The sequence below is a fragment of the Tachypleus tridentatus genome, chromosome 13 (genome assembly GCF_004210375.1).
Source record: "Tachypleus tridentatus isolate NWPU-2018 chromosome 13, ASM421037v1, whole genome shotgun sequence".
Taxonomy (NCBI): Eukaryota; Metazoa; Arthropoda; class Merostomata; order Xiphosura; family Limulidae; genus Tachypleus; species Tachypleus tridentatus.
This window is the reverse complement of record NC_134837.1, coordinates 130,295,086-130,321,156: the sequence shown is the minus strand read 5'-3', so window position 1 is coordinate 130,321,156 and position 26,071 is coordinate 130,295,086. Positions and strand designations below refer to the sequence as shown.

General features: G+C 34.3%; 1 protein-coding gene across 2 annotated transcripts in view; it reads right to left on the bottom strand.

Annotated features, from left to right (window-relative positions):
* The window catches only part of LOC143238824 (MAM and LDL-receptor class A domain-containing protein 1-like), a 49,902-nt gene that overhangs the window by 8,190 nt on the left and 15,641 nt on the right, over positions 1–26,071 (bottom strand). For both annotated transcript variants that reach the window (XM_076479386.1, XM_076479387.1), the window contains exons 7-15: positions 22,741–22,824; positions 13,890–14,083; positions 12,416–12,500; positions 12,046–12,072; positions 11,493–11,648; positions 8,022–8,296; positions 4,984–5,071; positions 2,121–2,150; positions 469–603 (exon numbers count right to left, since the gene is read on the bottom strand). In XM_076479386.1, the coding sequence (XP_076335501.1) occupies positions 469–603; positions 2,121–2,150; positions 4,984–5,071; positions 8,022–8,296; positions 11,493–11,648; positions 12,046–12,072; positions 12,416–12,500; positions 13,890–14,083; positions 22,741–22,824 (1,074 nt within the window). The remainder of the gene's footprint in view (positions 1–468; positions 604–2,120; positions 2,151–4,983; positions 5,072–8,021; positions 8,297–11,492; positions 11,649–12,045; positions 12,073–12,415; positions 12,501–13,889; positions 14,084–22,740; positions 22,825–26,071) is intronic.

Sequence of the window (26,071 nt, the reverse complement as noted above, 5' to 3'; positions counted from 1 at the left end):
TTGATTTACATTATACTATTTCTCTCTTTTAACCTGATATTCTTATCTTTCTCTAACAGAAATTCGTGTCTATACTATTTGTACGATGAAATTCACGCAACCAGTTGTCTCAAGACATCACTTTTGTGTTTGTTTTGAATTTCGCACAAAGTTACATGAGGGCTATCTGCGCTAGCCGCTCCTAATTTAACAGTGTAAGTCTAGAGGGAGAGAAGCTAGTCATCAACACCCACCGCCAGCTCTTGGGCTACTCTTTTACCAACGAATAGTGGGAGATTGACCTTCACATTATAACGCCCCCACGGCTGAAAGGGCGAGTATGTTTAGTGTGACGGGGATTCGAACCTGCGACCCTCGTAGTAAGAGTCGAGTACCTTAACAACATGGTCATGCCGAGCCTCACTTTTCTGAGAAGTAAAGAAAGTAAACGATATTTATATAAGATGACAGAATTCTGTATTACGTTACCTCCTGAAGCTTCAAATGTATGATCTCTTACAACTGCCGGCCTATTCTGGTCGTTTGGCAAACTCCACTTTCGAGTTTGTTGTGGTGAGTTGACTACTGTCCACATACACATGTCGGTGTCAAAAGAACAATCACCTGCATAACAATCATGCACTCTAGTGACAATTAACTCTACCTTTGAATTTTATGTTTTTCAATTCAGTACCGTTCCTGACGTGTAAGGAAAGATTCTAAGAACTGGTTAAAATTAAGATAAACTTTCTTTGCTTTTTGTCTTTTTAAAAGCAACCGTTCACTTGCAAAGCTATCAGAACCAGAAGAAATCCCTGTATTTCGTCATATTCCAACACGTTCTACCAATTATCGGGGAGTGGCGTAGTTTAAATCCTGGCTCAAAGTAAATTTTCACAGTAAAATTGGAGTAAAAACGTTATACTGAAAATGTTTTTTTTAGTATAAAAGAATACGAAACATGTAATTTTTGTAAATTTACAAAACTGAATAATAATGAAACATTACATAAATTTCATACTTCACAACTGATGACACATACGTATATTACAAAATCCGACAAATAAAACTACTGAATAAACAGACTAAATAACTAAAGCGATAATTCATGGAGGAAGACCAACAGAGCCACAAGCCGCTTCCTCAGCGTTTCCTCTCACTGTTACTAAATATTATAAATATAACGATAAAACCAAGTAGAAACAAATGTATTCATCTGCCAATAAGCGTGTTGAATCTGTATTTAAATGCATTCATCTGCCAATAAGCGTGTTGAATCTGTATTTAAGTTTGGTGTTCGCTAGTCCGTTTTATAATTACTATTTATTATTCATTCTCTCTTGATTGGTGAGAGAACTCAGGTTTACAGACATAACCTTACTAAAACGTGTGGTGCACGTGCTGGTCTTATAACTTCAGTATGTTGCGCACTACAACATTAACAAAAAGTGAGCTACATTTTCACACACACTCTTTCTTTCCAGCTATTCTGAATTTGTTCCTTTTATAATTGAAAATGATACGTGAAAGTGGCATATATTACAGTCGCAAATCTCGAAAAAACTACTCACTTCTAGGTATTTTTGCTCGTTTTCGTATAACTTTAGTATAAATACAAGTAAACCTTGATTCATATGTTGTTTTATTCAGACCTTATGTAAAGGAAAATGTGCAAATTTGCCCACTTTTACATAGAAAATAGGTTAATTCTAAATTTCATTATCAAGTTCACAAAAGCAAAGTTTAAAGGGAATGATGACCATTCTCTGTACTTTTACAACACAAGCAGTTAAGAAATAACACATGCTACCCAGGAACAAAATATGTTTTACTTAGTGTTATGTCTGGCTAATATATAGCTACTTAAAATCCTATATAAGCACAGGTTCACTCACTGAGATAATATTTAATCATTATCTCTGGTTAACATGTGTACGTTCAAAATGAGAAAAAGAATTATTTTAAAAAGAATTCTTATTATAAAGTGACATCCTAAGAATTTGCCATGGGAGGTGGATGAGATCTATAATCTCTACTGCATTGGATATGAGCAGTATAAATGTCGTGATGTATCTGAAATATTTTAGTTTTACACTTTTAATTAAAGAAAATTTGAGGTTTAAAAACTGAAAGGTTCTTACCTTTGTGGGTTTCAGCTTCAGGTGGCAGTACTGTAAAAAAAGACAACTAAAATAAATGATATATAAAAACGTATTGTTCTTACCCAATATTTACTTTTTTTTTCCATAAAACTATTTATTTTCCTTACAGAAGGGGTAGTCTAACAATACAATTAACTGACTGAACTTAACTCCTCGTGTTGGTTTATCTTCTATGTCAAGTGAAATCCACATATCTGTATATTTATAATTAATCATAATTGTCATAAGACATTACTTTAGGTTTATTAATTTTTATCATTACATTCTTAATTTAGTTTTTAGGGATTTTTAAGAATTAGAAAAATGTATAAAAATAAAATATTAACAGAGACTGTCAAATTGCCATCTTTATTGCAATCTAAATGCGCATGCGTGAAAAAATACGCACACTAGATTAAGAATATAGTGTTAAAAGTATTAGAGGTCTAACACAATGTCTTATAACAAATATTATTAATTAAAATCATGCTTCGCCTGCTTTTAAAAGACACCATAACAACTGTTATCTATATAATTATCTTATAATAATATAATTGCACATTAAATAGGATAATTACAAATACAAATGTCAAGTTTAAAATGGTTATATGTGAAAAAAGTAGTTACGCTGGTAGAACTAACGTAAAATAAGTTGACGAATAAAGTTTTTATTCAGACATGCTTGAACACAGTACAAAGTGTTTAAGAAAAACTGAAAGAGAAAGCGTTCTGTATGTTTTTCTTCATTCTCAACCAGCACATCAAGCCAACACCACAAACGAAGCGACTACAGCACCATCTGTTCGGAATATTACCTATCAATTCGTAAAGTATTGTGCACTTCAATCTTATTTTGTTGATAAAAAGGGAATGATGGGTAATAAAAGCAATGCTAGGTACGCAGTATGACATTGTTAGATAGCAAATTATATATTTTTGTTGTGGTTTTGTTTATCCTTCATTTATTATTACTTCTAACGTTTAGTTTATCAGCGAACTCGTCTTCCAGCTAATAACATTTATTCTAAGTAAATACGAATTTAAGTATGATGAAACCGGCACCACCTTCCTTCCCAAGCGGTGATGTACAAATACTATTAATGGAGTAAAATATTATGTAAATTATGATCACATGAGATGTACTCTAGTGAACTAAGCAGTGGATAAATATTCTGCCATATGCTTCATAAACTGAATCACGAAATAGTTAGTGAACAATGCAGTTACTGCTGTTCGTGATTCGATATTGTTGTTAATATTGAGAGGTATTTTGAAAATTGTGTTTTTGGAATTAGTTTTCCTTTTTTGGTTCTTTTTTCTGATTCAATAATTAATTAGTAGTACAAACATTTATGTTTTATTGTTTATAAACATTAGTATTAAATTCTAGCTGGGCACTGTTTGTTAACTTTTTTTTATTGAACACTGTCGGTAGCAGCGTGTTGTTTTAGATCACTATTGCAATATGCTATATACACGTTTTCACTTCACCTTTTTTAGATGGATAGTAAAATTTGTGTTTGTGCAGTATATCATGTAAGTACACGTCGTGACACCATCTACTATTATTATCAAACTAGCATATAGCCCGTTAAAAATGACGAGGCAAGTACTACCACTTCCACCCCATAGTATACCCTAAACTCGCATTTAGCTCACTAAATTGAATAATTTCTTCGAAATCAAGTTTGACCAACAAAGAGACAAAAAATGCAGTCGATAAGTCAAACATCAAAAAATTCCTTTGTGAGTTAATCAAGATTATGATCATTCATGAAATGCGTTTGTAGCGTATTCATAGAATATTTATTGGTAAATAACAATTAGATTAACAAGTACTGATGTGTAGAAAAGCCAGTGTGTTTGGTTAACACCGTGTTCCAACAATGGCTTTTATGTCATGCTGCTTAGCAACAAAAGTATAACCTTACATTGTAATTATTCTTTACTTTAGGCTTGTTATACCGACACTCACTAAACTTTAAAGGTTTCACACCCCCTTGCACTGCCGTCACTAAATTCGTAATGGGTGAACAGTAATCTAACTATTCTTTCTGGATAAACATATGTTTTCTTTTATAGCTCCTTCTATTTTGAGAAATAAAACGTGACGTGACATACACCGGCTTTTATATAGGTTAGAGTCTTAGCTAACCATATTCAATGTTATCACAACTGTTTAATATAATTACTATTTGGAACCGTCAATACTTGTTAAAATTATATAATTATAGAACTGAGCTATACAAAGAAATTGTACGTTTCACAAATATTTCACTCATAACGACAGTTATTTTGCCAAAAACTGATGACGCCTTTTACTGACAAAAACCTTTGTCATAATAAATGATATATTTTTTAAATGTAAAAATTGTCCTTTTCATTTAAAATATTTAAATACTATAAACATGTCTCAAACAATTTTTATAATAATATATACACGATAATCTGGGATAAAGAAAGAGGGGTGGGAGAGAAACGGAAAAAATATTCATATTAATTTTGGGACAGCTGTTAATTTTAATGCTTAAATAACATAGTTTTTACTAAATCATTTTTAACATAAAATACTTTCCTTAAAAATTCCTTAATGATTAGTACATGGGGGAGAAGGGGAGTTAATATAATGTAGAAACTTAAATAGTGTTGATACATTACGTACATAATAAATTTACCAGAATATGATTGAGGTGGTGTGACAATAATATTGAAACACTATATACAGTACCCGCTGGGACAGTGGTAAGTCTTCATGATTTACAACTCTAAAATCAGAGGTTTGATTCCCCTTGGTGGACACAGCAAATAGCTGGATGTGGCTTTGTTATAAGAAAAAAGTACACCATGTACATAATAAATTTACCAGGACAAGATGGAGGTGTTGTGAAAGTGATGTCATCTACTGCTATTACTGCACGTGCGTTTCCCCCTTTGATTGCTTCAATAAGTACCTGCGGGAGAAGAAGTAAAACAAAAAATGTAAGTTTTAGAAACTTAAATTGATTTAAGATTTCAGGCGAGTTCGTATTTTAATTTTCTTTTACAATGGTAAATTATCTATACATGTATTTTTTTGCCTTCGCTTATTAATTCATCATAGTCAAAAATACCGCTAACAGAGACTGATGAATCAATGCACACTAATCATTAAACGTTTTATCACTCTGCATACTCATAGTTACAATGATATAAATATTTGCTCAAACGGACCTATTTTCACAGGTAGTTTTCGTAGTTAATTAGATAAATGTTCGAATAAAAGTGATTAGATAGTATAAAACGTATCCTATTATTACATCGTTTAACTTGTTTTCTTTTTTATGGTTTATGGTGCAAAGATAGGGTAATTTCTTTTCTTCTATTGTCATTTGGGGAATTCCTTCTGTGAAAGTGGTCCAGTAGATTCGATGGTGTCTGTATCCTATAGATATTATGTAAGTGATTTTGACAATAATTTTTGCTGAAACTAAGCAGCTGGTCAGTTTCATATCAATTTCCTTCCAAAGATTATCATAACAGATGTTTTTTGGCTCGTCTCAGATGTTTTTCAGGATACTGCTTTGTTGCCTTCAAGATCCGTTTTTCTTTAAGTAGATATCATTGTGTTGAAATTGTCGTATAATGCACGGGACTTTCTAGTCATAGACTGTGAATTTCACATTCTTGTTTATTCACGAAGCAAATTTCCACTTTTCCTCAATACCAATTGTCTATGAATCATGTAGTGCAAAGAAGCTTCCCGCAGTTTTCTACTTGGTGAAACAATATGCCAGCCCATTACTAGATCAGTTGGACATGTACAGTCCGTGTTGAATAACATACTACAAAGGTTCAAATTAATATCCATTAACTCATGGACTTGTTTCTTTTACAATGTTCTTATTTCTGTCAGATCACATGAATATTATACCCTTGGGATATTGCCTCCTTGGTTTATTATCTGTGACTGATTCGTCACTTCCTCAGACCTTATGTTCACGTTTTGCCCACTTGTGGCAATTTCATTTTCCTCACACTGAAGAAAGCAGCTTATAACAACATGTTCTTTTCAGATTAATTCAAATGCTTTTAGTCATGTGGTTTACTTCTTTCAGTCTGAATTAACAATGAGTTAATGAACCCTTAAGCTATCCTAGATCTTTATCAGAAAGGTTCATGTTTCCGTTCTAGTTTGTGTGATAAATTCGTAATTCTTGGATGATGCTTTTTGGTATTTGTTTATGACTTCATTTGATTCAGTTTTCATCACCAACTTGAGAGCTTTCTTTTAAAAATCAACGTTTATTATACTTTAGTCTTGTTTGTATATCCTTATTCATTATGGAATCTATAAACTGATCACGTGCCAAGACATCCATCATTTCATGTGGAACGTTCAGATAAGAAGACGACAAGAATTTCCACATCTTCCACTAACATGCTTAATGACTCATCTTTTTTCCATACTCTGCTCCTGAATATTTGTTCTGGAAATTTCCTTTGAGTATGTCACTTCAAATCAATGTAATAAGGCAGTCAACAATTCGTGATACTGAAGGTTGCTTTTTGTTGTTACAATTAGATTAATAACTTGTTCACTATTCACTCATCAACTTTGGAAAAGTATTTTGGACTGAGTCTAATATGGCTACCATGGTATCTTTTCATTTCAGCTTATTGGTAAATGTTGTTCAACTGTCCTCTTCTTAAATTCTTAAATCCGAAGACGTACTGATATAAATGGAATAATTAAGGAAAGAATAGATTGAAAAGCAGTACTAAAAACAAGGGTTCTCACTCCTATTTGAATTGAAATTCTCAGATAAATATGCTTATAGGTGTGGTTGGTTTGGTCCTTGCATTTACAAATGAATTTCCTAGATGTTTTATTCTTTTGCTTATGTTATTTTCTACTTTATTGATTGTGGTGTTATAATTATGTTATTTTAATTTCTCTATACATCACAAATAGCTTTCGATGTTGTTTTCAAGATCTTTTAAATTTTATCATTTTTATTTGTTTTGTTTTAGTTTTCTGTAATTATTTTGCTGTTCAATTAATTTTATTTTTTTTCTATCTGGTCTTTTTTTCACTTTTAGTTCTACTGCTTCATCACCTCAAGCAAATTTTTTATTTCACTTTGAGCATTGGCATAATATTCAAGTTCACACTAGATTCTATTTCATTTTTATTAAAATAATACAACTCCTGACACCAATGTGGTAATGATTTCTATCACTGCGTGAACTCATTTTTATTTGATTAAAAATAGTGCAAAGTGCAATCCACTTAACGAAAGGTGAACTGTTCTATTTCTACAACTTGTACGCTTTTACAAATTAATGATAACTAACAAATACAATTGGATAGTCACTTACTTGTTAAATTTCCTATCATAATTACAGCACAAACTCAAAAACTGCACAACTCTGAGCTGCATAACTAACTCACTGACTCACTAACTAACTAATTATTTGATTATTTTGGTAACAAGCATTCACTAATGTTTTTATATAATTTTTTCTACATGTTTGGAAAATTTGAAATACTACATCAAATTTAGACACCTAGGAATTTGTTTAGGTATGACACACCATCATTAAAACGTACAAAAACTGCTTTTAGCAAACAATATAAAATATCCAGATAGGAATACAAAAAAGAAAAAAATAGATATATTACATTTTAAACACGCACAGGAAATTGAACATCTTGAATATATTTAGTAGAAAGTGTTTTGCTAATGTTTGTATTGTGAAGTAATTTAAATACTAGTCCTTGTGAAATAATTTTGCTTGAAAAAAGTAAGTGAACAAAAGATTATTTTATTGTCTTCTCTTCTTACTGATAGCCACCTGTTCTGCATGTTTTTACTCACTGATTATCTAACTGACTGTAGGTTTGTTTGGTAGATACTTTACCTGTGTGTTGACATCAGCGGAAAATGGAACTTGAACGTAAAACCACCGAGAGTTTTGATGATTGTTCAGACGCCACATGGCAGTAGTATTCTGGTTCTGTTGCCTAAGTTTAATCATGAGGCTTCCGACTGGTTCACCCGGTGTAGCAGAAAACATATAGGCCCACATTGAAAGGCACTGTGTCAAATTCGAAGTTTGAATATTAGGACTGATGAGAATTCCTCGGTCCAGTGGCGCATGCTCGAAGTTGTTTGTTTCAAATTTCAAGTAAGCATCTGAGAGATATTCATAAATAAGTGCTATTACACGTGTGAATCCAATTTCATACCATTTCTTTATTTCTCGTTAAAACGAAAATTTAACAAGAGAAATCCACATCAAAGGCACAGGAAATGAATTAATATTTGAGCTCACAGTAAAAAACGATAAGAAAATATATAGATCCATTTGGATCGAATACTGTAATTATAGTTTAGTTACAGTATTCGATCCAAATTAATCTAGAATTTGTCAGTTACACAATGTATAAAAGCGTCAACTAGTGGGAACTTGATGAACATATTCACGTCATCGTAAAGAAACATAAACATTGGCACTGTATTAATGGTTCAGAAAATTTCATCATGATTTCTGTTAGCGGTAAGTAAACTGTGGATAAATAAAAAAGGTAAAAGAAAGTTGAACGTATTTAACACGTTAATATGTATTTCTATATGTGATTAGTTTGGTTTGAATTTTGCGCAAAGCTACACGAGGGCTATCTGCGCTAGCTGTTCCTAACTTAGCAGTGTAAAACTAGAGGGAAGGCAGCTAGTCATCACCACCCACCGCCAACTCTTGGGCTACTCTTTTACCAACGAATAGTAGGATTGACCGTCACATTATAACGCCCCCACGGCTTAAAGGGTGAGCATGTTTGGTGTGACCGGAATTCGAACCCGCGACCCTCAAATTACGAGTCTAGTGCCTTAACCACCTGGCCATGCCGGGCCATTAGATGGGATATGGAGCATGCATTTTTCTATTTTTCTCCCTTAGTTATATATATTATTCTATTTACAGTATATCAGAGGATTTGTTCTCGATATAGGAGGTAGTTCAAGGGAATCACTAACTTTCTTTTGTCTTAGTTATTCATAGGACTGCATGAGACACCAGGGACATCATGTATGTTCTCTACCAGAGGAGTCTGCAGTAGCATGAAAGATACGATACATAGAAACAGTGATCTGCTCCAATGGTAAAGTATGGGATAATTCAGTGGTGTGATATGAAAGAGGCAGTCATAAACATGCTTGCATTTAGGATTTAGCTACTGTCTGTCAAGACTTCAGCTTCACTGAATGAGATGTAGATAATGCTTTAAAATTACACTGCAATGGATTGTTTAGCACAGTTCTTAGCTGCACTTGTTTTTTCCAGACATTTTTTTAGCTATAATTTCACTAGTGAGATAAAAAATATAAAGCTTTCTTTCTTTAATCTTTCCATTAAACAGATTTCCAACTGCGAACCATGAATTTGCTTTAATACAGACTGTGATTAGTTGCAAAGTTATGTCTAGTTTCTTTCTTTTGTGGGTTGTAGAAAAATTTCGTTGCTCTGTAATTTAAAAAGATAAAACCTTATAACCCGGGAGTTTTCTTTTAAAAAATGGACCTTTCTTTTATCTTCAGGGGTAAATTGAGAATGGTGGCGTAATCAAATGAGTAATATATAATGGAATTGAATGACTTCATGAAGGTCATCTGGGCTTCCAGAAAGCATTTCTGTATATTTTACAATGTACTGTAGTTAAGTGTGTCTCATTTCTGGTTTAACGTGACTGGAGTGTTACGTATAACAAATGATGGATATGTTATGCTTTACAAACGGTCAAGAAAAACTATACTTATGTGTTGCTAAAGTAAAAGGTTGAATGAAAAAGAAATCTTAAGTAGATTTCTATAGACAGGTATGAAATATTATCATAAATAAATAATAAGTATTAGAAGGATTAGGGGTAGATACAGTTCACACTATATAAAAAAATAAACAAATAAAAATTCTGACAGAGAACAAGCCAATAATTGGAGATAATCTTTCCAGGATCTATCCCACGGTCAATCCCACTATTCGTTGGTAAAAGAGTAGCCCAAGAGTCGGCGGTGGGTGGTGATAACTAGCTGCCTTCCCTCTAGTCTTACACTGCTAAATTAGGAACGGCTAGTACAGATAGCCCTCGAGTAGCTTCAAAAACAAACAAACAAATCTTCTATCTTTATATCTGTATTGCAATGAACCCATTACCAAGTCAATTAGAATATTATCAAAACATTTTTATTGTGATATTTTCGACAGCTTGTGATTAGTTGTATACATATCTTAAAGTTTATAGATTTATCTTGCTGGTAATTTGGGGAAAATAACTAAAAATTTTGAGTGGCTGAATTTTAAGAAGAAACGGATAATGCTGTATATTTGTGTTTTTTTGTTAAAAAGTACACTTGTATTGACATGGTTGACTTACTAAAAACTCATTTTATGAGATTGAATAACTCACTAAAATACAGTTTTAATGAGCTGTGACTTGCTGAAATATTAATTTTTCCTATTGGCCGTGCTATAATGAAACACGATGTTCTTGTACTGGAGATGTTATGCTGAAACACTATTTCTAATACTGTACGACTTATTCAAATACTGTTTACTAGTACTGTAAAACTTACTGTTTGGTTCCATAAAGTTTTTGTGCATATTTTGACATTGCACACTATTCTTTCTTAAGTAAGGAACTTAACCCTCATTACCCTAAATCCATGTACAGAGTTATGAAAATAAAGTTTGTATTTAAACATATATTAAACCTACATACGTGTACGTTGTTTCAGAACCAATTCTTCGACGATAATATTCTTCTGGGTTTGGCACAACAGCCCAGTGGTAAGTGTGTTCTGACTGTGAACCCGAACTGTCTTATTTGTAATTTTTGTGCAGCACATTGCTAGAATTTACATTTTATTTGTCTGTTGACTAATGTTACCAGTTATTTTGTAGATCATCTGTTGGCTGATCACAATTGTTATTACAGATATGTGTGGATTAATCATAAGAGGTGTAGATAATCATAAGAGGTGTAGACTTATCATAAGAGTTAATCATAAGAGGTGTAGATCATCTGTTGGCTTATCATAAGAGTTACTGTAGATTATATGCTTAGACTAATATTAACAGTTAATTTGTAGGTCATCTATCGAATCCCCGTCATACCAAACATGCTCGCCCTTTCAGATGTGGAAGCGTTATAATGTGACGGTCAATCCCACTATTAATTGGTAAAACAGTAGTCAGGGAGTTGGCGGTGTGTGGTGATGACTAGATGCCTTCCCTTTAGTCTTACACTGCTAAATTAGGGACGGCTAGCGCAGATAGCCCTCGTGTAGCTTTGCGCGAAATTCCAAAAACACCAAACCATAATTTTTAAAAACCTACTGAACGTAGAAGAATCTTCAATAAGAGGAGAATGACCGAAAGGCTTAAGTGGTGTTCCGTCTCCAACAGTTCGCTGCCAGAGGACAGCACTGTCTGGTCGGTGCTTGAAGTCATTTTCTATCCAGTCGCACAAGTCTACCATGAAAGCACAGTCTCCTGAGAAAAAATATTTATTATAGTATTTATTTAAGAAAGCGCAACCACAGAATGTGTTCGCTAACTTTAGTTAACAGTTTACAATGAGGATTGTCTGTATTAATTAATCCTGTATTATCTTTAGAGAACTTAGGTAACGTGAATTCTATAAGTATTAAACAAAAAGAACGTCATTTCAACGAATGATCTAATTTTTTATAAATGTGTCTCGCATAAATTCATTATAAAACACACACATACATGGAACATCATAAAACATACTGACGTGGAACATTTTACAACACACTGACATGGAAGATCATAAAATACTGATATGGAACATTATAAAACACACTAATATGGAACATTATAAAACACACTAATATGGAACATTATAAAACACCAACAAGGAACTAACCTTTCTGACTAGCTTCACGGGGAACGCCTAAACAACAGAGAGAAATCATACGTTTAAATATGATATTTTTCTGGTTTACGTACACACAACTTTCCAAAGCCAGAAGGATCAAGAAGTAAAACGATATCTTTAAATTCAGAAAGTTTCAGTTGAGTTTGTGTAACAATATGCGTTTTTTAAAAGCCATACAGACACGAAAAGATTTACCTTTAAATGTTATTCTTAAATGAATGATGATAAAAAACTACAACATTTAGAGAGCTAAGGTTCAACATAAATAAACAACATGTACTACTTTACGGTATACATATTCTCCATTATTATTCTACCTACTAATAATTAGTGTTATGGTATCAAGTTCTTCACTTACTCGGGCAAGGGCCATCTATAAATATAATGTCGTCAAGAGCAATATCTCCCTGTCCTGGCCTCCGTATTTCTGCTTCGAATACTGCCTTTTAGAGGATTTATACAAAGAAAAATACTTTATTTTATCTGTTTAGTGCTAATTCCAACTCTACACATTGGGTTATCTTTGTTCTTCCCATTGCGGGTATTGAAACCCGATTTCAACGTAATAAGCCCAAAGACCTACCGCTGAGCCACCGAAAACTAAAATACAAGAAATATCTGGACAATGATATTAATGCATTGAAATTTAGTACAACGTTTAACTAATAAACTTTCATTTTTGTTAAATGTTCTAATTCGTAATCCCCCCCTCAGTGGCAAAGCTGTATGCCTGCGGACTTACACCGCTAGAAATCAGGGCTCAGTACCCGTGGTAGGCAGAGCATAAATAGGCCATTGTGTGGCTTTGTGCTTAAATCAAACAAATAATCAGTCTTAAAATACATTTTACATTCGTTGAAACGGTGCTGTAACGAGCCACGTGTATAATGAACTACATAATTTCATAAAATTTTACATTCTTAAGTTTTGTACGAACAAACCAAATAAACAAATGTTATAATACTACTATATATGAGCCTTATGGTTTGACTAAACTAAAATCCTAAACTAGAGTAAAACCTTAATTTTACGTGTTGTCAATTTACCGGTTTCCAACAAGTCCACTTGGACCTGCGTGTGGAGAGAGAGTTAATACTAAAAATCACAACCACGATTGTGTTTGATATCTAAACTGAGTTTTAAAATACCAGAAACTCAAAAATATTCGGAAATGTTATGATGGGTAGGTGACACACAGAACTGTTTTAACCCATCATATCAGTGTTTTTAAACTCAAATTTAGCTGTTTATCACACACTTACCCATCATATCAGTTTTTTAATCTCAAATTTAGCCGTTTATCACACACTCATCATATCAGTATCTTTTGGTTTTAAAGCTAGTATGAACGTCAGATTTTAATCCAGTTTATTCTACAGTGTAATTATATTTATATGCAAAAACGGCTCGAAGAAGGTCGAAACGTTGTTCGCTTTTCTATGTAAAAGTGTTTTCTCAGCCCAAACGAGCCGTTTTTGCATATAAATTTTCTCAACAAGTGGGTTTCTTGTCATCACTGAGTGTAATTATATATTTGTTGTAAGGAAATAACTGCCACGAAAGTCAAACAAATGTCACTGGAAGCCAGATTACATGTTATACGTGCTTTCTGTTGTAACATTTTTGACTAATAGTCAAAGAAATGAAAAACTTAAATTTATTAAAAGAACTCAAATATATTTTGGATGTTGAGTGAATTTTACAACATTTCTCTCTTCTGAATGAAAATATCTTTCTGTTCAAATTTAACCAACAAATTACACTTATAACCTAGGTTATGCTGTGTTATATTTAAAATAACAGCATCGAACACTGTAGCTAGATATGACTACCTTGAAAGGAGAAGGATTTGATAAGGTGATTTCTCCTTTATACCACCGATCTGCAGCTAGAGTACCAGTTGTCAGCTCCCAGATGGCGCTTCCTATGCTACCTGTAGAATTATCGAATAAGAAAATACGCAAGGCACCGATACCAATTCCATAGAGGGATGTCCAGAACTGTAAGCACTTACCCACCGAATCACCTTCCGAGAAGATAAAAAAACAAACCTTCTATAACAGAAAACTTGATAGTTCAAACATTACAAAATGAAAAGCTATCGTCGAGATATCCTGCTAAAACTTAACTCTGAATGACAAATTACATTTGTTTGTTATTCAGTTTTGGAAAGACAATTGGCAAAAAAAAACCAAAACTTATCAGTTTCGTGATAGTTTGTTTTTTGAATTTCGCGCAAAGCTACTCGAGGGCTATATGCGCTAGCCGTCCCTAATTTAGAAGTGTAAGACAGGAGGGAAGGCAGCTAATCATAATCATCACCGCCCACCGCCAACCTTTGAGCTACTCTTTTTACCAACCAATAGTGGTATTGACCGTTACATTATAATGCTCTAACGGCTGAAAGGGCGAGTACATTTGGTGCGACGAAGATCTGAACCCGCGACCCTCAGATTTTGAGTCGAACACCTTAATCTACCAGGCCGTTTCGTGATTGACATATATTGAATTTATTACGTGCGTGAAAGGTGGATAGTTTGCTAATGACATGAATAATTTTACGGTTTAGACAGAGCAACGTTCTAGTAAGTTTTACGTATTCTATTATATTCTGAAATTTATAATATATTTATCATATAATTATAATACATTTATAATATAATTATAATATATTTATAATATAATTATAATATATTTATAATATAATATATCGGTATGAATGTTCATTTGCTTATGGTTTCGAAATGTGGTGCAGGGCCTATATTGTATACGTAAAAGTGTTAGGACAAAAGAATACTTTGCCATTCTTTCGATTATGTTGGGCTAATTCTTTGATGTCATTACAGAATATAAATTTCAACGTTATAATAATGCTTCACTGATCTCTATTGATAATTACATGAGCCAGGGTGAGAATGTTATCACTCTTTGGAATTTCCATATACTTGTAGCAACGACATGTCATAATAGTTCTACTTGAATGAACATACTGATTAAATTTAGGGTCTGAAATAACTGTTATGGTACCCCACATAATGTCTTAGCTACATAGAAATAAGATAGCATGTGGTACCGGTATATGCTTAGATAAATCAATTTAATAGCATTACACAGATAAACTTTGATAAAAACAGTGTTTAACATTATATATTAAGTTTTGTTGTCACGCTACAGTCCACGAAGGCTGAAGAATTTTAGTAGAGCAGAGTGTTTGCATGAAATCTTTAAGTGATGTTGTTTGGATTCTCTGATAAATTACTACAGAAATGAAATGCTCTCCAAACATTATCAAGTACACCCTAGATTGTGAGACCAAGACAGGTAAAATAGAAAAGGAAGAGGCAAAATACCTAAACTTAATAATACTGATGTTAAGTATCTTCCTTTTTGTAGCCTTCAGGACAGAAAGAAGACTGACACTGATCTCAAGCATGAGATAAACGACCCTGTACCAAATGAGAGAAAAGTGTCGAGATATACATTGTCAAGAAGACTGGATGAGAATGGAATATATGGCCGTGGAGCAGTTAAGAATGCTTACTTCGATCTCCAAGTATCGTCAAGAGAATTAAATGTGCTTTAAAAAGTACCAAAACTGGACTGTTGATGAATGGAAAAGCGCGTTATGAACGTATGAGCCCATGTTTGAAATATTTGGTTCAAAGTGTAGGTTGTACGTCCGGCAGAAGAAAGGTGAAAAATACTTACCTCAATGCATAACACTTACTAAAAAATATGGAGGAGGCAGTGTGATGTTTTGAGGGTATTTTTCTGCTGAAGCCACAGCAGACATTTGCAAAGTAGATGAAATAATGGATAAGCACAAGTACCATCAGATTCCGATTCGTCATGATTTGCGTATTACTGGTAAAGGATTCTACTAGCAAGAAAATAATGACCTTCAACACTCATCCAACTATGTAGAAATTACTTAGCTAAGAAAAAAGCTTCTGTTGTCATTCACCTTATACAATGGTCTTCACAGAGACCCGACCTCAGCCCAATTTAACAAATCAAAGGTTACTTCTAAAGAAACCTTATGGGAGTTGATTAGTGCATTAGCGACATTTATGGTAAAATCCAAAGGACAACTTGATTAAATATGTTGCAACAATGCCTGAAAGACAGTCTTCAGTTTTCAAAGCAAAAGGGGACACAAAATATGAACTGTTTGCTGAACCCAAGCACTTTCACTAAGTTTATGATTTATCTGTGATTTATCTTCCAGAAACAAAAAAAGAGTGAATGTCATAATAGATGCTGCTGTCAGAAAAAACAGAATAGAGACAACTCACCAGATTCACCAAACGAAGGAAATACACAAATCATAAATAAACCGTGCCTGATTGATGGTTACCTCAAGTTAGCAAATGTGTCAACAGTGCCAGTAATGATCAGAGCATGTGATAAACATAAAGAGCTACCAAAAAACACAACATGCTGCTACGTGAAGGTTATGTTAAGGACAAGAAAGTTAAAGTCCTATGGGACAATGGGTACAGCAGTGAGAACCGGTATAGTATATGATGACCAGATGATGGGCAAGATATATCAGTGTATGTTGATTGATTGGATAGTGATAAAGTTTTCCATGGCAAGAATAACGGTGAACACTCCATACTACATTGGAGATCTTGCGGCCAGTTGTATGAAGGCACCCATTTATGACTTGATGATTGAAAATATGTCAAGCAGTAGAGGTTTGGAGGAATCAGATATGAAGAAAATTAATGAGGCATTTGCAGTCATCACGAGAGATCAGTAAAAGAAAAGCAAGCAAGACATCGAGCTCTGTAACTTTCAGAAGTTGACATCCAGAATGTAGGTCTACAGGAAGTGAAGGAAGTGGAAAAAACCCTTAACTGATAATGATAATATATTTATAATATAATATATTCGTATGCATGTTCACTTGCTTGTAATGCCCTGGTGAAAGTAGAATAAAAGGCAAAGAGAAAAGAGATTTACATAATAAAGAAGTAGAAAATCTGGTCATGTATCAGATCCATAAAGTTATACTGAGGAAATTAAATAGATAATAGTATCAAAAATTCACAAGACTCAAGTTGGCCCATGATGTGATTGTGAGATGCCACCTAGGAGCAAAGAAAACAGCATACAGAATCACCAACAACTTCAACTGAAGGGACTATTGGAGGTGTGGCCAGATTCTGAAGAACTGTGATGTCTGCTAAAGAATGATGCCTAAAGGAATGATAACCAAGGTGCCACTGGGTGAGATGCCTCTCATAAAAGAGACATTCAGCTCAGTAGCTGTGAACTTCATCAGACCACTAGTAACTGGTATGTGCTTCACAGTAGTCGATTATGTAATATGTTAGTCAGAAGCCATAGCATTACCAAAGATAGAGACAGAGAGAGTAGTACAAGCTCTCCTGGAATTTTTCTGCAATATTAGCTTTCCAAAAGAAGTCTTAGACAACAGATGGACCCAGTTTATCTCAGAACTGATTGAAGAGGTGTGCAGACTCATCAGCACTAGACAGAGATTTACCAACATGTACAACACCAGATGTAATGGACTTTGTGAGAGACACAATGGAGTCTTAAAGAGCGTGGTGAAGAAGATGTGTCAGAAGAGACTACGAGACTGAGACAGGCACGTGTTGGCAATATTATTTGCTTAGCAAAAAGTCTCAAAAACGAGTACAAGGTTTCCAGTCTTTAAGTTACTGTACAAAATAACAGTACGAGATCTAATGCCGATTTTGAAAAACCGTAAATAGGAGAAAAAGAGTCATGCTGGTATGTGTTAGACCTCAGAAACCGACTGGAGTAGACCAGCCAACTCACTCAAGAAAGTTTGCATGCAGTACAAGCCAAACAAAAGCATCTCTATAACAAGAAGATCAAGGACCAACATTTCAAGATCTGACGGAAGGTCTTAAGTCTGCTTCCCACAGACAACAACAAACTAGTCTTGTAGTGGAAAGGACAATTTGAAGTTGTTGTCAGCAGAATGAACTATATGAAAGTGAAACGAAAGACCAAGATTTATCATGGCAATCTGTAGAGAAGGTATCTTGAGAGGGAAGAAAACTAATGGGTGTAACCATTGAGGCACAGATGGACATTGCAGGTGTAGTTGTTATAGATGCAGAACCTGAAGGCAGTGATTTTGTCACAAAAGATGAAGACTTACTAGATCAAAGAATGCTGCGTGGAGGTGGAGTGTACAAAGACTTCAACATCGTTGAAGAAATGAGTTGCAAGCAGAAGAAAAAGTACTCAATACTGCTAAAACTGGGTTTCGATATTCGTGGTGGGCAGAGCACTGATAGTCCATTGTGTAGCTTTATGATTAATTACAAAGCAAACAAACATACAAACTTAGATTTATTTTCGTATTTCAGCTTGACTTGGCAGTAACTAGAAGTGCAGTGAACCAATCCATGTGTTCCAATGTATCCAGAAATAAGTTCACTGACAAAAAAACATTGACACATATTAGCACTTTCACCCACTAAAAGTTTTTTGAAGCCCATTAACGTTGAACTGTTTTATTTTAGCACTACTATTATATCCCTGGTACTCCAAATAAAGGTCAGATGTTCATAACCTGTATTTGTGGGATTGTGTGTAACTGTTGTCTTATCTGAATGATCAGTTGTTCCTACAAACACATCAACCAACTCTTTGAGAAAGTTGATGTATTATTGTATCTATATAGTTCATATTAGTAGAATAATCTGATCAAAACATCTTGAATGTTCAGGAAACTGCAAATTCCTCTTCAGCAATTGTAGCTACATAGCTGGACAGCAATTATTTATGCTTTTCTGATTATTATTCCAATTGGTGGCTGTATGTCTAGAGTAGCACAATTCCAGAACTGAAAGAAATAAGTGTTTAATAAAGTGTAATCTCTTTCATTTCGTCATCACGTTAAACAGTAATCGTGCAGTAGGTTGTGTCTGTAATATACCGTGGCACACCGCGTACGTGTTAAAAGCACTGGAACCTCTTTCTCAACTTTTTACGTTTTCAGTCCACCATTTACAGGCCCAGTCTTGTTCGTACTGGAAGGTTTAATTTTTCTGCAGAGTCACAACTCTTCTATTGCACAAACAAAACTGACTTGTATCTTTAAAACCTCTGAGACAGTAATAACTAAATCAACATCAGAGTTATCTACTTTCACTTCACAAATGACTCTGTAAAAACAGATACGGAGATATGCCAATCCTTTGACGTGGAACGTTTCATCATTTGCCAGAAAAAAGTTGAGGATTATTTGGTCAAAGCGATGGCTTCCTTGAAAGTTTCTGATACACAACTAGATCATGTTATATTCTGATCCATCAAGTATCTAGAAATTCAGTTTCATGTTCCACGTGTCAGTAAAGGTACATACCTTAAACATTAAGTTCATGGTTTTCTGAATCAACCACCGTATTTATCGGAATACTTTGACTACCACACCTGTTGAAGCCTAAAGTCAGATACAGATGAGATTGCACTGATTTAGTCTGAAAGCTAGAGCCATAAGCTGCTATCAATCTTCTTACAGTGCCAGTTGGAGTAACATTTATAACTACCTATATTGTCTCGCATCATGGGATTAATGGTTTTACGTTCATTGTCCTCAACAAACAAGAATTTAAAGTATGCATCATGAATTAGGTGTTTTCTAAAGGGCCACTTATGCTGCATAAGAGGTACAGCCATGACAACCAGACCAGAAAAGGCTTTTGATCAATGACATTAGTGTTTTGATGAGGAAATAAAATTCACAAATAAATGAGCACGGTACGTGATGATAAAATATTTCGATGACTCAGGTTATGGTTTATTGGATGTTATTGTTACGTTTTATTGCACTCAAACAACGTAAATAAGGAAAACGTATTTGAAAATAAACTATATTCATTAGACATAAATTAATTTCAAACGAGAAAAAGGTTAAGAAAATATTGTTACGTAGCTCAATAAATTTTTGGTTTGCATAAAACTGCTCGAAGAATATCTGCACGAGCTGTCTCTAATTTACCAATGATAAACTAGTAGGAAGGCAGCTGGTAAACATTATACACCAGTAATCCTTAGGGAAGTCTTTTTACCAGTGGACTGTAGAATTGATCGAGACATTATAATGTTCTTATGGTTGAAAGTGTGACCTTGATATTTCAATCCGTAGATTGCGAATCGAGAGCCCTAACCATCAGTTCATGCCACACGATAAACTTGTGTAAGCTTTCACCATGTTTTTATTATTATTGTTTATACCTGGAAGTAGTGACTACTGCAACTGGCAAATAGAGAATCGAAATAAATAAATTAGCGAATTTCAGACACATTGAAAATGACTACTTATATTAAAGAGAAATTTCGGATCAACTATAGAGAAATAAAACTAAAATTCTAAGGAAGTAATTTCAATGTATTTTTAAAAGAATATTTTCAACATAAAAATGACAAGAACATTTAAATCAAACAGTATGAATTTTCAAAACCTACACTAATTACCACTAAGTAAATATTACTAACCCTCATGCAGTTTTATTAAGTATTTCAAATGTGAAAAAGGGAAAAGTTCGAAGGATATCAATGACATCCCAACAATCTAAAAAAGGGTTAAGATTTTGAACTTGGGAATTTGTTTTTAATGATGGTACAGATTTTTGAATAGTGTTCTAATGTACATGTTTTATTTTACCTTATGTCTTATACAGATCAGACTATTACTATGCATCTTAGATAATTTGATAATTTTAAATTGGCCCGACATGGCCAAGTGTGTTAAGGCGTTCGACTCGTAATCCGAGGGTTGCGGGTTCGAATCCCCGTCTCACCAAGCACGCTTGCCCTTTCAACCTTGGGGGCGTTATAATGTGACGGTAAATCCTACTATTCGTTGATAAAAGAGTAGCCCAAGAGTTGACGGTGGGTGTGATGATTAGCTTCCTTCCCTCTAGCCTTATACTGCTAATTTAGGGACGGCTAGCGCAGATAGCCCTCGCGTATCTTTGCGCGAAATTCAAAAGAAACAATCATTTTAAGTCACTTAAGAATAGCCTTTAAGGTTATTATTTAACATTGAGACTGAGGAAAGACTTGAGATAAATGTGGGAGAGGGGAGCGTGAAAGTGAAAAACTATCAGGGTTTTATAATAAGGAAATAAAGCGTGTTTCTTCCTATACATTCTGGAATATTTTTGCTAGCTTTTTAATGTACAGATAAACAGGATTTTAGTAGTATACAACAATCTTTAGTTTAAAGTTAAAACTAGAGTTACATGCCACAGGGGTCATGTACTTACTTGCTGCCCTCCAGTGGCTCAATGGTATGTCTGTGGACTTATAACGCTAAAAACCGAGTTTCGATACCCGTGGTGGGCAGAGTACAGATAGCCTATTGTATAGCTTTGTGCTTAATTCAAAAACAACAAGGACATCTTACTTTCTCAACTATTCCTCTGTATACCTTTTCCACTGAGATAAGATTCTAATTTTTTCTTGAATATTCTGTAGGTAATCTTGAGTTATAAGACAGGTACTATGACTTTCTATAGAGACATGTTTTCTTTTACTTTTCCAACACTGAAACATTTCAAGCAGAAAAGAACGCTGGTCATTTCTTATAACTTAACTCAACATGTTTCCTTGTGTAAAATAAAATATTTATGTTTTTTTGTTTAAGTATTTCCTTCACTTAATGTGTTCGACTTATTCTTTGAAATAAATTTTCTCTGGAATATCCTGTGTTATACACTTAATAGTCACCAGTTGGCTTAAATCACACATTAACATACTCTTCACTAAATGAGAACATCTAGTACCATTATCATGTTTAAAAACCAAAAGTCTACAAGAAGTACATAAGGTTCATAGTCAAACAAGATTGCTGTAATTTCAATATCTTCCACCAACTTTCTCGTAAAAACAGCCATTGATTAATATATATATATATGGAACCTTTTGATATTTTGGGTTTTGAGCCTTTGTCAGTTTCAAGCTCTTGTTTCTTATTTCGTTAAGAGTAGCAGGATACAAGTCCAGCTACATCACAATGTTTGTTTGTTTAGATGAAGGTGCTCTTGACTGGCTTAAGGTACAGTTTGCGAAGGGCTTTACGGTCCCAAATATTCTGATATACAAATATTTCTTCTTCTATATAGAATAAGAAGCCTTTCTTCAAAATGTTCTATTTTTCGGCTCTACATCGTTTGATAATCTTATTGAGTGAATATTTCTCTTGGGAAAGAGCAGCTGTAAATAATATTCCAATGATATTTGTACCTTGACGTAAAAGGTAAAATTCTATATATCACAATTTAGTTTTTGTCCCTTTTGGAATCCAAAACGGTGAGTACCACTTATTTTATTATTTTTGTAAGCCATTATGAGTTCCACTAATTATTTGATTTCTTGACGGTTTGATTGTAATTGTGCATGAAGTGGCAACCTTAACTTGTATAAAACGTAATACTACATAGACAGCGAGGCTATGTTCTAACAAAGGTAAGTAAGTGCCTGTATTTCTTTAGGGAGAGTTTCTACTTTTTGATAGCATAACATTCTCAGATGGTTGGAAATTATTTGTGAAGCCAAACGAGTACATAGAGTTATAAATGAGGGATACCAAAATGAGTTGAATGAAGATGACAATGGTGTTAATAAACAAAAGTTATGACTTTTTGAAAATGGAACATCTTTTAATACCTGGGACTGTCAATGTTGAACTCCACAACTGGGCTCGATCTCCAGGTTTTCTTGGGAAGGATGAACTTATGTATGCATAACTACCTGTAAATAGGATAAAATCCTGGTGTTAGTGGAATATTAGTGAACAATGTTCGTGTTACTATCATTCACAAAGTTCAGATTAGCACCATTCAATTAATAAATATGTGTGAAGACAGCAATACATTGGAAGTTTTGATTTCCACCTTATATATGGATACTCTGATTTTCTAGTTGTTATCCATTATTTCTAGTTTGTATGGTTTGTTTGAATATTTGTGCAAACCCACATAAAGATGAATACGTTAGCGGTCTCATATTTTAAATTGTTAGGTTAGAAAGAATGCAGGTATTCAACAGTTATTGTTGTTTGTTTGTTGAATATTCGCGCAAAATTACTCTAGGGCTATTTGCTCTAGGCGTTCCTAATTTCAAAGCGATAGACTAGAAGGAAAGGCACCTAGTCAACAATAGCACTCATCACCAGTTGTTTGTCTAAAACAATCTAACAGTGGATTTGAACATCACTCTTATAACGCAGTTACTTTCCTAGAGGGCCCGGCATAGCCAGGTATTTAGGGTGCTCGACTCCTAATCTGAGGGTCGCGGGTTCGAATCACCATCACACCATATGTGCTCGCCCTTTTAGTCGTGGTGACGTTATAATGTGACAGTCTCACTATTCGTTAGTAAAAGAGTAGCTCAAGAGTTTACGATGGGTGGTGATGACTAGCTGCCTTACCTCTAGTCTTATACTGCTAAATTAGAGACGGCTAGTGCAGATAACCCTCGTGTAGCTTTGCGCGAAATTCAAAACAAAAGAACAAACTTCCCTAAACTGTAAAACTTTTATTATTAAGCAAAAGGCAATTACATAAATGGACTTATACCCTGAAAGGGGTTCGGAGCAAATATTATTCACTCTGACATTAATGTAATTTCAACATTAAGAACCCATAGTAAACAATTCAAAGTACAGAGAGGAGGAAGAGCTTTAAGAGAACCTGACCCTCCCTGGTCTACAAGACCTAAAATACGACAAGGAGCGAATGCGAAAACTGTAAAACACAATTTTTGTGGCAGCGAGACGATTGCGGGAAATTTAATAGATAACCAGTAACGTTCAAACATTCAAAAACTGAACACTAGACAAATTTAAAATTAAACAGTGAAACACTAGCACTTGTTGTTAATAAATGTCTCTGATTTACTTCATTACCATTGTTTGTTTGTTTTTTTGGAATTTCGCGCAAAGCTACACGAGAGCTATTTGCGCTAGCTGTCCCTAATTTAGCAGTGTAAGATTAGAGGGAAGGCAGCTAGTCATCACCACCCACCGCCAACTCTTGGGCTACTCGTTTACCAACGAATAGTGGGATTGACCCTCATATTATAACGCCCCCACGGCTGAAAGGGCGAACATGTTTGTTTGGTGCGACGGGAATTCGAACCCGCGACCCTCAGATTACGAGTCGAACGCCTTAACCAACCTGGTCATGCCTGGCCCATTTACATTGTAAAAAAATGCATTAGCAGTGTAAACAATGTTTTACACTAGTTTTGTGCCAAAAAGAATAAACTGCATGGTCATTCAATACAACAGGACAACTAAAACGATACGATTTACCATAAGTAATATTTTACGAATCCAAATCGAGAAGTCTCAACTCATTGTGTCGTTATTTAGATGCGAAAGCTATACAATGATTGCGTTGTACTTTCTGGAGTAATATGAATTTGATTTTTATATATCAAGTTGTTCGTCGAAAAATAAAAATAAATAAAATAGTAATCACAAAAGGAATACATTGCACTAAAATATTCTTATTTTGAAACTATGATGTTTTTTCTGTCATGAAACACATTTGTCTGTTTGTTTTTTGTTTTATAATTTCGCGCAAAGCTACACGAGAGTTATCTGCGCTACCAACCATAATTTAGCAGTGTAAAACTAGAGGAAAAGCAGCTAGTCATCATCACCTGCAGCCAATTCTTAGGCTATTCTTTTACTAACGAATAATGGAATTCACCGTCAAATTATACCGTCCCTAGAGCGAGCATATTTGGTGTGACGATGATTCGAACCCATGCTCTTCAGATTACGATTCAAGCGCCCTAACCAACTGCCCATGCCGGGCATCATGAAACACATGAAAATCGTAAAGACTGTTCAGGCGAATACTATCTACGTGTGTGGGGAAGTCAAAGAAACGTTTAAGTTATATTCTGTTCAGGCGAATACTATCTACGTGTGTGGGGAAGTCAAAGAAACGTTTAAGCTATATTCTGTTCAGATGAATACTATCTACGTGTGTGGGGAAGTCAAAGAAACGTTTAAGCTATATTCTGTTCAGATGAATACTATCTACGTGTTTGGGGAAGTCAAAGAAACGTTTAAGCTATATTCTGTTCAGATGAATACTATCTACGTATGTGGGGAAGTCAAAGAAACGTTTAAGCTATATTCTGACTATTTTTATTTTGCTCTATAATATCTATCGTTTTATTCAACTTTTCATTTATTTACTTCTTAATAGATTTGACCCATAGTGGCACAGCGGTATGTCTGCGGACTAACAAAGCTAGAAACCGGGTTTCGATACCCGTGGTGAGCAGAGTACAGGTGGCCCATTCCATAGCTTTCTGCTAGCCTTCAATCAAAACAAAAATCCGTATTTATTTACAAATATAAATCAGCATATAGCGCCATACTTAACTGAATGTTCTTGTTTGTAAGAATTTTTAGACAGAAGAAAGTATACTTGGAAGGCATTGTTAGAGAATTACATCTTTCTAAGAAGTGTTTGTACAACGTTTCGCACTGTGAGTAAAGATCTTCATCAGGTCTACCTGATTCATGTCTGCTCTGGCATCTCGAAACGCCGTCCAAAAATTTCTTAGAGAGATGTACTTCATTAACAAGACTCAAGTTAACTGAATGTTGTTGGAAGATTTCCCAACATTACGCGTTTATGATGCCATCAAATTAAATATTTTATTTTGTTCACGTATATAACACTGTGACTCATCATAACCGGACGGATGTTAGAAACTTATTTGTAAGTTAACCGTGTATTTTTACGCCTTGTTTGAGCATATTACACTGTGATTCATCACAGACAGTCCATTGTATAGCTTTGTGCTTAATTACAAACAATCTTTAATAGATTCACGTTAAATACGAGAACAAATATTCATTTTATTAATGGACTCAGCAGATAGCCCGATGCGGCTTTGCAATAAGAAAACATAGACACACAAACACACTCATTTAATTAAATAAACTTACTGCTACATCTATCACTATGCA